The sequence below is a fragment of the Gorilla gorilla genome, chromosome 4 (assembly GCF_029281585.2).
Source record: "Gorilla gorilla gorilla isolate KB3781 chromosome 4, NHGRI_mGorGor1-v2.1_pri, whole genome shotgun sequence".
NCBI classification, from domain to species: Eukaryota; Metazoa; Chordata; class Mammalia; order Primates; family Hominidae; genus Gorilla; species Gorilla gorilla.
In genome coordinates this window covers 80046643-80059903 of record NC_073228.2, presented here as the reverse complement: position 1 = coordinate 80059903, position 13261 = coordinate 80046643, and the positions used below count along the sequence as shown (strand labels likewise).

Here is a 13261-nt window from a genome sequence, read left to right as displayed (position 1 = left end):
GTCCCACTAGAACTAGAACTGCTGGGGTAGGACCTGCCCACAGCATCTTTTTAGCCTACTCTGGTGATTCTGATTTGCATCCTTCATAGAAAGCTAATGCTCTAGGTTAGAGCATGAGGACCTATTGAAGAATTTCAGCTCAGTGACTGACACCATCAGATTTAAATTTGAATGACTCTGATAGCTAGATGGAGAGAATTGGAGGCAAGGAGAACAAGGGGCTGCAGGTGTCCTTAAGTAGGGAGAGGCAGGCAACCACCTGGGAAGATGTTAAATGCACACATCCCCGGGTTCTGTCTGCCCTTGGAGATTCTGCCTCCAGGTGTCTGGAGTGTGGGACTAGAACATCGGTGCTTTTGAAAAGCTTCACCAGTGATTTAGAGGCTTAACTGTGATTGAGACCCACGACTCTAGAAAGTGCTTTACAGATCACAGGAGGAATAAGCATTCATGTGCTCTGTTATGTGAAAGCCTCTATCTCACAGCAATAAAGGACACTTAGGACGATTGTGTGTGAGTGCGAGGGAGGCCGGACTCGGTGTGCAAGTGTGCATGGCCATGGAGGCCTCTTCCCGTAGTGCTGCTATTTGGTTGTGCATTCTGTCTGCTGAGACTGTAACCTCAATACACATCACGTATTTTCCAGATCATCCTGTTCTCTGTCTCAGAGGAGGCTCTTGTGTCCATTCCCTGGTTTACAGGGTAAATTGAAATTGCTAAAAGTTGCATTTAGAGTAGAATGGATGGATTTGGATGCCTGTTGTGGCATCTGGAGCTGCCCCTTTCTTTGCTACCTAGCGTATCTTCTCTTAAGAGTCTCACAGCTTTTCTAAGCCCTGTCTGAATTATTTATTTCTAGGTAATGTGATCAAGCTGGAGGAACAGAAGTCAGACCTGGAGAGGCAGCTGAAGACTCTGACCAAGCAGATGAAGGTGAGATGTGGATGGGAGCCTTCACCACCATCTTCCTATAAATTACCCCCTCCGAGGTGTGGATCACTCTCTCTATCCTGCTTTCTCTTGGAACGTTTCCACGGCATGGTGGGCCCTGGAACTGTAAATTCTTGTTGGCAGGAAGTAAAATCAAAGGAGTCATTTCGTGTCAGGATGGAGAATTCTCATAACCTGAAAGTGTAATTCCACCAGTGCCTTTTCCTAGCAGTGAGCCACCGTGTAAGCAGGGCCTCACCAAGCACTGCTGGCATTTTTTTCTTGGTGACCAACACGGGGACTCTGGGGTCCCTGCCCAGGCACTGGCCCTGGCAGGTGTCTGACATAGGGATGGGCTCTGACATTTTCAGGAGGAGACCGAGGAATGGAGGCGGTTCCAGGCGGATCTGCAGACCGCAGTGGTGGTGGCCAATGACATCAAGTGTGAGGCCCAGCAGGAGCTGCGCACCGTGAAGAGGAAACTGCTGGAGGAGGAGGAGAAGAATGCCCGGTTGCAGAAGGAGCTGGGGGATGTGCAGGGCCACGGCAGGGTGGTCACCAGCAGAGCCGCCCCTCCGTGAGTCTGGTGGGCACCAGGGCCGTGCTTGCTTCTCAATCGCTATGTATGGGGCTCCCTGGTGGGGATGGGACTCTTCATGTCTGTGCCAGGTTCTGCTATTTCCTTTCTGAGATCACCCTGAATTACTAGCACCACCTTACCACTAGGAACATTCTGTACAGTACCCAGTCCCTGCCATGCTGCAGCATAAGAGGCTGCTAAGCTCCTCACTTACATATGAAGGGCCAGTTCTAGCCAAGTATCCTGCTAGGCTTAAAGAATAGAAGTCTTGTCTAGAATGCTCCTTGAATCTTAGTATTTATTAATGCAGGGGAGTGCACACTAATAAATACGAATCCACCACCTTGTACAGGTCACTCCCATGCAGTGGGAGAAGCTGGAATCACTCCCAAGGGGAGGAGCCGCCGGAGAAGGACACGTTCCTCTGGGCCCAAGGATGTGCCTGCTTATTGAGAATACCCATGAGCCACGTCAAAAGGCCTTGACATAACCTACTTTATTAAAAAAGGGTGAGAGTAGAAAACATGCATTTGGCTGATGTGTGACATTCCCTTCTGCTCTTGATGGGGAGAAGCACACAGTGTATCAGCCCAGGGAGCTCTACTAACAGTGACATTTAAGAGGAAGGTATTCCCAAAGTGAATGCAATGTTAATTATTATCTGAAATTTGGATGGTTTGCAGACAAATTTATAAACAGCATTTTTTGCTTTAGCTAATATTATATTTACCCAATGAGGAATCAGTGTCCTTAACTTTGAGATTCTTGAATATTAGGAAATGATTTTGAATTTTTAGGTGTCTCTCAAATATCAAACATAGTCTTTTTAGATCAGATTTCCTGGGTTTTGAATGTTGATCAGGTGGCCCTAGTGTTTACATGTTTCCAAGATCAGTGGCTAGCTCCTGAGCCTTTTGATCTGATGTTTGGTTATCATGAATTTCATGACATTGGAAAGAGGAGATTTTTCAGAATTCAGCTGTGATTCTCCTGTCAATTCTGCTCCAAGTAATTCCTTATTTCTTTGTTTATAACTTTTACATAAAATGGCCTTTGGGGAAGGATGAAGATCAGATGTAGCTAGCTCCACAATTCACTGTTGAAAAATCAATATCGAGATCATTATTTTATTTAGTTATTTATTTTTAGAGATGGGGGTCTCACTATGTTGCCCAGGCTGGACTCGAACTACTGAGCCCAGGAGATTCTTCTGCCTCAGCCTTCTGACTAACTGGGACTACACATGCGCCAGACAAGGTCATTACTTTATAGACAGAGCTCTCCCTCTGGACACCAAAGGATGTGAATTTTAAGTGGAGGTAGAGGGAGAATAGGAAAACTAGGTTTCACAGTGTTCCCTACTGAAACAGTAGTGAGGCCGTTCTGGGTGGCCTCTGTGTCTGCTTTTGTTTTGTTTGCCTCTGTCTTGCTTCCCTATTGTCTGTCATTGGAAGAAAATCCGAGTCAGAACTTGTGTTGCTTCACATGTACGTTATTTTAATGATAAATGGTAAAAGACAAGTCCTGAGTTTTATGGTGGCCCTGAATAGGTTCTTGTATGAGATGCTGTGTTTCTTACGTATACTCTGAGACACAGGCCAGACCGTGCAGCGTGAACCCTGATATTCTAGGAAATCTTCGCATACGTCCTGCCAGTTTAGGACTCCCTATGCTGCATCCTGCATCTTCAATCTTAACGTCACCTTTTTTTTTAAGCACAGAATGTTTCTTTTTTGATTTTCCAGTGATTTGCAAACCTACCTCCCAATCCAACAGTTTAATCCCTTATCAAAAAACATTTCAAAATTTTAGAATGGACACCAATGAGAACATGTCATGGTACTGAAATCAGGCATCAGAACGTTTCTGTCTGTCAATGCATTTGGCAGGAAGTCAGACAAGTGCCGGAGATGCTGGTTTCTTGTCTGATTTTGCACTTCTCTGGCAAGCTGCCCCTTCTAAAGAGTTGACTATATGGCAGTTAGTCGCTGGTGGTTCAGCCACTTCCAGCACCTACCCCATGAGCAAGACTTGAAACCAACTCACACCCTCAAAGCTCCGGAAGCCACCTAGTGTTTCCATATTGACTGAATGAGTTCTTGATTGAAACTCAATTTGACTTTGACAGTCATCTAGTGAGAACTCAAAAGTCATTCTTGGTTCAGCCACAGCCAAAGAACTTGCAGAGCATTCTCTGACGAGGTCCTCAAGGACAACTGAGAGAAGGTAAGATCACCCAGAAAGCACCTGGATCCAGACATGAGATTACCTGGTTCTTAAGCTCTGTTTGCGTCCGTGGGCACTCACAGGGTTGGTTGCAGCCAGGCTGATAAGCACGAGATGAAGCACCTGGGCAGAAATGCAAACCAGCATTCATTGCTGGAACTCAGTAACTAAACAGTGGGATATTATCTAACTCATCCATGATCTTCAGTCCTGTTACACTTTCACAGATATTTTTATTTCAGAGTCAGAATAACTGATGTTAAGGTATGTGGGGAAGGAAGGCGGTAGCCTCATCTTTGCAGTCAACCAGCAATATCTCATTCCCAGTGTCATGTTTGCAGCCAACCAGTAACATCTCATTCTCAGCCCTGCCTCTTGCCTCTGTTAAAAGAGGTGGGAAGAGGGGGTCGTTTTTGAGGTCTCTTTAAGCTCTGCTGTTCTCTGGACTAGTTGGTTAGCTGACCTTTCCCTGGTGGGAGAGTAAGAAACTCCAGTGCCAGCCTTAGAGTTATTCTGGTGCAATACCTTGAACCTCTTTGACACAGTGGCGTCTCCATATCTTAGTTGTGGCTTGGGAGCCTGCTCTTTCTCTTCCAGAAATGTGAACAAGCCAGTGTATTTTTAGGGACCTAAAAGTGATCTGTTTCATTGGACACATCTAATGTAATAGATGAAAAGATGATAACTTTTTCAGCTCTGGCTCCTCCCAGTTTTGAAAACTACGAATTGAGAAAAAGGCTTTGAAATGAAAACTCTCACTGAAATGAACCCGTCACATCTTTTTCCTGAAAAGTTGAGTCCTGGGACCTGGCAAAAACAGAAAAAACACAGGCAGCTCAATGTAATGATATATTGTGCCGCATACAAGCTTTCTAATGAAAGACATGGTTCGTGAGCAGCGCATGGCACAGGCTTCTCAAGCGGCATCAGGGAAAGACCTCTGTTTGTGGCATTTGTTTCTCTTGTTCTGAAACAGCAAATGCCGTTACTTTTAGGGTGACTTATCTGATTCTTACTGTGTTTGTCATATAACACCAATAAACATCCATGGAAAACGTCTTTAAAAGAGATAATTAAACACACTTAACATCTGTGCCTAATTAATGCTGTTGGTTTCTAAATAGAATGTCTGTGATTCGAATGTGTTTCATTTTGCCTGTACCACAAGTTCTTGCAATGTCCCCTCTTGGAGGTGAGCAGTGTGGCAGCGCAGCACGTGCAGACTCCACTGGAATTGGCTTAACTCCATGTGTGCACATCCGTGTCAGCCTAAGTGTCACTGTGTGTGCCTGTGCTGCCCTCTGTGTTGCTCTGATGGCTCTAATGGGTCACAGCCGCTCAGCATGTGTTCTCCAGCTACCATGGAGAGGGGAGGGGTGGAAGTTGGAAGTACAGATTCTTTAAGGTCCCTTTTCCAGCTGTCTTGCCACAGATGCTCTGATACTGAGCCCCTCTCCCAGGTGGAGGGGTGCTGTTCTCCTGAGGATTCGTAAGCAGTTTCTGAACAGACCTCACCTTAGCACCCATGACGGCATGATGGACAGGGGTCGCCAGCATTTAATTTGGCCCTTGATGCAGAACCTGGTCCTCTCAATGTGCTCTTATTCCAGCTAGCATTATCTGTTCACTCACCTAGTACTCTTTTTTTCATAGTTTAAACATACATTTATGACATTAGACACACAGTCTATAATTCTAAAGAGCTGTGTCTGCCTCCCTGTTCTCTGACCCCTGATTTTACAGATTTCAACAATGTGGACATAAGCTTCCCTTAGGCCTTTAGGATTTTTAGGTTGCAGTTATAAAAGCAAGAAGGTTTTTGGCCTTGACAGTAGAGAAGAGAAGCATGAGCCTCTAAATTCTGGAGGGGCCTATGGTGTTCATCCTGGACATCTCTGCTTCACCACACAGTTCTTTGCTGGAGAAGTTCTGGTGGAAGGAGCCTAGTACAGGCATTTGCAGTCTGGCTTTTTTTTTTTTTTTTTTTTAATGTCTGAAAACCTTTGGCTTCCAAAAAATTGGAACAGTAGGACTTAAAATCTGTTGGCCTATCCTGGACATTAGCTTTTCCCTGTGGGACAGTGTAAGCTGGAAATTCTTGCGTTTGTGATCTAAGACTGTATTGCCTTAGGTAACTCCTTTACAGCCTCTCCCTCCCGTTTCTATTTTCACAGCTCCCTGGGCTCTGTCAGCTAGCAGAGCATTTGGTGGAAGAAAGACAGCCCAGCTCTTGCCATGATTGGGAGCCGCAGCCATCTCTAGATGAAAGGGGGAATGTGTAGAGGAGAAATTGCCTCTTTATAAAGAGCCCAGTTGTCTCCTTGTGACATTCTCTGTTTCTCAGAGTCATTGCCGTCGAGTCTCTGCTTTTTGTCCACATTTTGGGATCAGCTCACTGCATGATCAAAGATGATGTTTCCCTCTTTTTACTTTTCCTCAGAAGATTGAGCTGTCTTTTATTTGGAGAATAAAATGAAGTTCTGAAAAAAACAAAGTACAAGTCTTATGAAAAGTTATTTGCAGCTGGAGTGCTGAAAAGGGCTCAGTGGCAGAGCAGATGCAGAGCTGGGTACAGCGCAGGCCCGAGTTCTTTTGTTTTTTTTTTTTGTTGTTGTTGTTGTTGTTTTTTGAGACAGAGTTTCACTCTTGTTGCCCAGGCTGGAGTGCAATGGTGCGATCTCGGCTCACTGCAACCTCTGCCTCCCGGGTTCAAGTGATTCTCTTGCCTCAGCCTTCCAAGTAGCTGGAATTACAGGCGCCTGCCACCACGCCCAGCTAATTTTTGTATTGTTAGTAGAGATGGGGTTTCACCATGTTGGCCAGGCTGGTCTCGAACTCCTGAGCTCAGGTGATCCCCACCTCAGCCTCCCAAAGTGCTGGGATTACAGACATGAGCCACCGCACCCAGAACCTAAGGCCCAAGTTCTACTTTTTGGTGTTCATTTCTCTGCTTCCTTTTGATCGTGGTGTCTGATCATCTTGGAATTCACATTACTCAAGGCAAAATAGGAAGCCATCTGCGTGATGTCACATTCCGAAGAAGTCAGAAGGTTCGGCGAGTTGGAGCTTTACTCTTGTTGCCCAGGCTAGAGTGCAGTGGTGCGATCTTGGCTCATTGCAAGCTCCACTTCCTGGGTTTAAGCTATTCTCCTGCCTTGGCCTCCCAAGTAGCTGGGATTACAGGCACGTGCCGTCACGCCTGGCTAATTTTGTATTTTTAGTAGAGATGCAATTTCACCATGTTGGTCAGGCTGGTCTCGAACTCCTGACCTCAAGTGATCTGGCCGCCTCAGCCTCCCAAAGTGCTGGGATTACAGGCTTGAGACCCCGTGTCCGGCCCCTTCTGTGGGGTCTTGATTGAGCCCCTTCACTCGGAGTCTGACTTCATTACCTCGTCTGAAACAAGGTGCCTCCAAGCTTTGGGTTGATTTCCAGAATCTTGTTGGGTTAAACATAAGTAGAAGTTTGATCATAAAGGATGTTATTAAGCCGGATAGGTAAGCATGGTGACAATGGCAATAGACATCTAATGGAAAACGATTGAATGACAACTACACCAAAGTTTCATGGATGAAACTCACCCCAGAAACTTAGTGTTCAAATCAGAGTGATACACAATTCAAAATGTGATTTTAAACTTCTGGAAATATGTGTGTTTGTGAAGATCCAAATCCAATTCAGCAACCTCCATCAGGCAGAAACCTTCTGCAATCCTCACATGAGGAACTGGTTCACAGTGTACACAGCATGGAGCCATTAGTGACGTTATCCAAAGGATGAGACAAGACAAAAGTTACTGTCTAATAAAAGGAAAATTAGGAACAGGAATGCTCTTTAAACTCAGGAAGATCTTTTGGGGTGTCAAACTGGACAGCACAGAATCATTAGAAAAATTAGCTTGGCGTGAGAAGAGACATTTAGGTCTTCTCTGTAAAAATAACTTAGATACTTGTGAATAGGACTGAAATTTATATTTTGGGCACTCTTTACCTCAGATTCAGAGTTCTTAGGATTATTTAAAATTCATTTGCTGGGTGTTTTCAAATAGAAACAATAAGAAAACTGCAACTTCAACTTAAAAGGCACTGCTGTATTTGCACCCTATATTTTGACCTGTCGTTAGGTACTGTTGAATATTTTTATCTGTAAGCATTTATGAAGTGCAAAATAAACATGTTATTATATAGAAGCGTCTGCTGCTTAGTTTTAATCACCAGCTACGTTTCTGCAGGGCCTTTATGTCGTTTTGTTCTACATTTTTTTCTGAATACAGTTTCAGAACTTCAAAGTCACATCAAGTAACTAGAATTTGAGGTAGAAAAAAGCTGGATGTAAGTTGTAAATAGGAGGTTGACATGGAATATGAACAATTTCATTAGTAGAACAAAAGGGCATGGAGTAAAAATGCTAATTTTGCATAAATTTTTAAAACTCTAGGGTCTCAGAAAATATAGCATGGACTTAAAGTCTAGATGTGTTTTGTTGACATTTAAATATGAATAGATTGATGATTTAATGTATTGGATTTTTTCTTAATTATGAAGTATTATTTAGTTATACTAATAACAAAATGGAGACGTGTGAAGAAAAATATTAATCTTTCTTCTCCCTCAGTACCACCTGTGAGGAAATCAGTGTTAACAGTGTGTACATTTTTCTTTACTCATGAATATGTATAGGGTTCATTTTTATATTTTTAATAAAAATTGGATTATATTCTTTTCAGTACTCTGCACCTTTACTTTTTATTTTATCATATCATAGGCATCCTTCCAGGTCAATACATAGAAATCTATCTTATTTTAAGAGCAACATGACCTTCCATAGGAAGGATATGTCCTGGAATATTAAAATATTATCTTACTAATGCACAACAAGGTTATAATTTTTTTTATGAGTAATGCTATAATAGCAGTCCTTATTCATATAGTCCTATGTAGTTGTGGTTTTATTTTTATAGAATGGGTTTTTCAAAATACTATTGCTGCTCTAAAGTATATGCACATTTTTATTTTAATAGATGTCTCCAATTACTCACCTGAGTGCTGTGACATTTCACTCTTGAACATGCCCATCTCTATACATCCTGAGCAGTAGTGGAGAGCCTTGATCATATTTTTGCCAATAGGATAATCAAAAAATACTATCTTATTAGCACTTTAATTTGCATTTCGCTGAGTTTTTTTTTTTTTTTTTTTTTTTTTTTAAAGACAGGGCCTCACTCTGTCACCTAGGCTGGAGTGCAGTGGTACAGTCATGGCTCACTGCAGCCTCAACCTCCTGGACTTGAGCAGTCCTCCCACCCCAGCCTCCTGAGTAGCTGGGACTACAGGGGCACACCACCATGTCCAGCTAATTTTTTTTTTTTTTTTGTAGACACGAGGTCTCATTGTGTTGCGCAGAGAGACTGGTATCGAACTCCTGGGCTCAAGTGATCCTCCCAACTCAGCCTCCCAAAGTGCAGGGATTACAGCCATGAGCCACACCATGCCCAGCCCTTTCTAAGCACATCTTTGTATGTTTACTAACCACTGCATTTTCTCTTCTAAGAATTACTAGTTTTGCAACTTTTCCCTGCTTTTTCACTGAGCTGATTGTTTTTTTCTCATCAGCTTATAAGTCAGTATTTTATTAGGGATGCGGTTGTATCCCCTATATTATGAGCCTTTATCATATTTTTCATGTGATATGGCTTTATCTTTATCATAGAAAATTTTATATTTTTATGTAAACTGTTAGTGTTTTCCTTTATTCTTTTTTTTAAGATTCCTTCTCCCCAGTATTATACAAATGTGCTATTAAATGTCTTCATCTACTTGATGCTCACACATACGCAGGCCATTTGATCCACGTCTCTTTATTTAATCTGATGTGAGGTGTGGTTCTTTTTCTCCCACTGGGTAGCACTGTTTATTACCAGAGTCATCCTTTGTCCACTGAATTGAAATCCCACCTTTACATGGTTTATGTCATCCACATTCAGAGATACCTGCCCTAGATGTGCTCCCATTTCTTTCTCTTTTGAGTTAGCTCTGCTTTAAAATATTCATAGATTATTAGATTGCTTATATTACTTTTAACTCATCCTTTCATTTAAAATTTTTATTTTATTGAATTTTAAGGCAGACAGTATCAGTGTTGAACTCTGTTTCCAGTCATGAATTTACAAACGCCAGTCCTCTCTTGAGTGCAGTTTCCCCTTCACTTTGTATTATGAACTGTTTGCATCGAGCAGGGCATGATTTTGCCTGTCACCTTCTCTTGCTGAAGCAGATCCAGGTGTGGCAGGGCCAGACGTTTGCCCCAGGTCCGTGTCTGGATTCTGCTCAGATCCACTGCCTTTGCCTGACAGTGCTTCTGATCTTCTTCTCATGACTTAAACGTGTTGGGGGGCTCTTGAAGGTACATTTATATTACATACTTGGAGGTACAGAAGCCCAGGTAGAGTAGAGAAGGGTGAGTGCCTAGTTGGGAAATTCACCTGTATCCAGTTTCTTCTCTGCCTGGTGAGCCTGGAACGCAGAGCCAGCTCTCTGGATCTCTTTGCGTGCCCCTCATCCATTTTAGGTGCACACTGTGGCTCTTCCTGTCCTGCCCCTTGTCACTACTGCCCTTTATGCCTAGGGTAAACCAACCTTGGCCTTCTCGGATGTAAATTCTTCTTGTTCCTGATCCTTTGCCAAAACGCCGTGCATCTCTCTGGGCTTCTCATGCTCCTCTCCAGCCTTGGCCCTCTAGGGTGGGGGACATTAGTTGGGGTTTTCCCGTATCTCCATTTTCTTTGGAAGGGAATTGGGGGAAAGCCCTTGGTATTGTATTTTCATTCCCCCGACTGTGTACTCTGTATTAGCAGAAATTCTGCAAAATCTAAGCCACGTCAATGATACTCGACTACAGGACTTTTACTATTTGATTCTTATTGTTGGGATTTGTAGATTATGATGCTGGTGTTCAAATTACTTTCTTATCCTGTTTGTTTTTATTGTTATATATGCTTTTACTGAAATTTGAAAGTGAAATTTAGAAGATATTGTTTGACACCTGAGACAAAGTACTTCATAATTTCTGTCTTCAAATAGAGCGAAAAACTTCTGTTAGATTTGTTTTATGCAAAATAAGTATTTAGAAAAAATTACATTCCAGGCAAGGGCATAGAATGAGCAAAGACACAGAGGCAGGGCATAAAAGTAAAAAACTTCAGGTGAATAGTCCAAAACTAGATGGGCAGAGGGGAGTCTTGGGAGATTAACTGAAAGACCTGGGGTTGGGCTTTGTTCAGGTGTTCAGTAAAGAGACCGGCAGGCGTGAGCATGTGGTTGACATGCGACCCGCCCTTTTCACAAATATTAATCTGCCAATTGTGAAGGTAGCAGTGGTGCCATACAACACTACCCAAATGGAGTTAACCTTTGAATACTTTAAAAATCATCATGTACAGGAGCTTACCTGTTCCTGGATCAGAATGAACAATGACATAAAGTGCTGTTTTTAGGAAGTAAATGCTGTAGACCATGACTGACATTTGAAAACTCTGTTCTCTAACATAACAAGGAAAGCAGCAAATTAGAGAGGTTAAATAAAAGTTTTAAAGGGAAATAATTAGAGACATATATGTATATGTGCTTAAATGACAAGGTGAGGCATGGAAGGCAGACCGACATTCAGTGAGGAGGGCCATGCGCCTTGCTGTGCTCCATGGAGACACTGTCTGCTTATGGAGTGTGCATCACCTGCTGTGTGTGACATAGCATCAGGCGGTCTGGCCTGCAACTGTTGTTCTCTAGTATCTGGCCTGCAACTGTTGTTCTCTAGTATGGGTTGCCGCCTTTTAAGAGCAGATTATTGTATAAAGATAGGAACACTGAAATAACTTGGTAGTATTTTTTAAATGTACTTAAAATTTAGGAAGAAATACCATCAGTATTATTTCTAGAACCTTGGATATCTCTCACAGAACATTTATGCATTATAGAAAATTTGAGAAATGCGTGGCCAGAGCTGGATTTGCACCCCAGTTTCACCATTCATGAATCATGTGACCATGGTCAAATTTTCCTCTAAAATAAGGGATAATAATATCTAGTTTTGTTGAAAATTAAATTAGATAATGCTTTTAAGACACATGGTACTGTGCTTGGCATATACAGTGGAGTTATACACATTCATATTTGTTTGGCTGAAATTATCAATTATTATCTTAGTTTTATATGCTGGGAGCAGGTAGAATACGTGCTTCATTTTTGTTGTTTTAAGCATGGCCCCTAAACACTAAGCAGCTATTTAATCTGTGATGTAACTGAAGAAAGAGCCAATCATGAAATGCTGGAGGGAATGCAAGTATGTGAGACTTCTGGAGAGTTGGTGTGTTTGTAAACAGTCATGTTTACAAAAGCATGTACTTTTGAGTGACTCAAGTTATTTTCATGGTTTATTTGACTACATGTGTGATTGTTACTTTACAGGTTGACTTTAGAACCTAACATCAGCCTTAGAGGCAGTAGCAAGCCTTGAACAAGTATTTCTCCAGTAGTGGTACCTTGCAGTTTTTCTTTTATTTAATGCTAAGACATACCTGGCTGTATACTTACATATTTCTTAATATTCATTATAGAATACAGAGTTTTTATTCTTCCTTGGAACAGAGGAAATGTAAGACTTCATTTATGGCTGAGGCTGTTACTGATTGATCCCAGCCAATTCTAAAATAGGCTGGTGTAAGGATTTTCAACCTCATTTATGATTTAAGTACATACTAATAAGCCAATAGCATTCTTAATAACCATTTTCTTTGGTTATTCAATTCAGGCTATGTTTTGTGAATCCCTCACACACACACAGAGAGACACACAGACACACACACACATACCACTGTTATATAACACAGTGGGTATTTCTCTTCTCAAATTATACAGGGTTTTCTCATACTGACTCTTATTGTTCTGGCCAAGTAGACTTAGTGTTTGAAATACCATCTTTGGATACCTGAAGCCTGAGGTAATTGATTCTTGTGGCCTTGCTTTTTAAATTTATCATTTGATATTTTGAATTGCAGATAAATTTAGATAACTGAAAGGAATAACCTCAGCAGAATGTAGGCGTCTCCATTTTGTTATTAAATTATCAAAGAATGAAATGTAAAATGAATTATTTAAAATGATTGTCCTTGGAGGCCTTTGGTACTGAGTCATTTAAATGGACTGGTAAGAAGGTGGCCAGGCGCAGTGGCTCATGCCTGTAATCCTGGCACTTTGGGAGGCCGAGGCAGGCAGATTGTCTGAGCTCAGGAGGTTGAGACCAGCCTGGCCAACATGGCGAAACCCCATCTCTACTAAAAAAAAAAAGTACGAAAGATTAGCGAAGTGTGCTGGTGCTTGCCTGTAGTCCCAGCTAGCTACTCAGGAGGCTGAGGCATTAGAATCGCTTGTACCTGGGAGGTAGAGGTTGCAGTGAGCCAAGATTACACCACTGCACTCCAGCCTGGGCGACAGAGCGAGACTCTGTCTCAGAAAAAAAAAAAGGTGGCCC

General features: G+C 42.2%; 1 protein-coding gene across 17 annotated transcripts in view; it reads left to right on the top strand.

Moving 5' to 3' along the window:
• SPECC1 (sperm antigen with calponin homology and coiled-coil domains 1) overlaps window positions 1-13261 on the top strand; it is a 301132-nt gene that overhangs the window by 214205 nt on the left and 73666 nt on the right. For 12 of the 17 annotated variants that reach the window (XM_055385936.2, XM_055385933.2, XM_019028154.4 and 9 more), the window contains 2 exons: window positions 860-933; window positions 1302-1507. In XM_055385936.2, coding sequence (XP_055241911.1) covers window positions 860-933; window positions 1302-1507 — 280 coding nt within the window. Of the gene's footprint in view, window positions 1-859; window positions 934-1301; window positions 1517-5910; window positions 8465-13261 lie in introns of those variants that run through there. The other 5 variants (XM_055385941.2, XM_019028156.4, XM_055385940.2 and 2 more) reach the window with 2 other exon arrangements.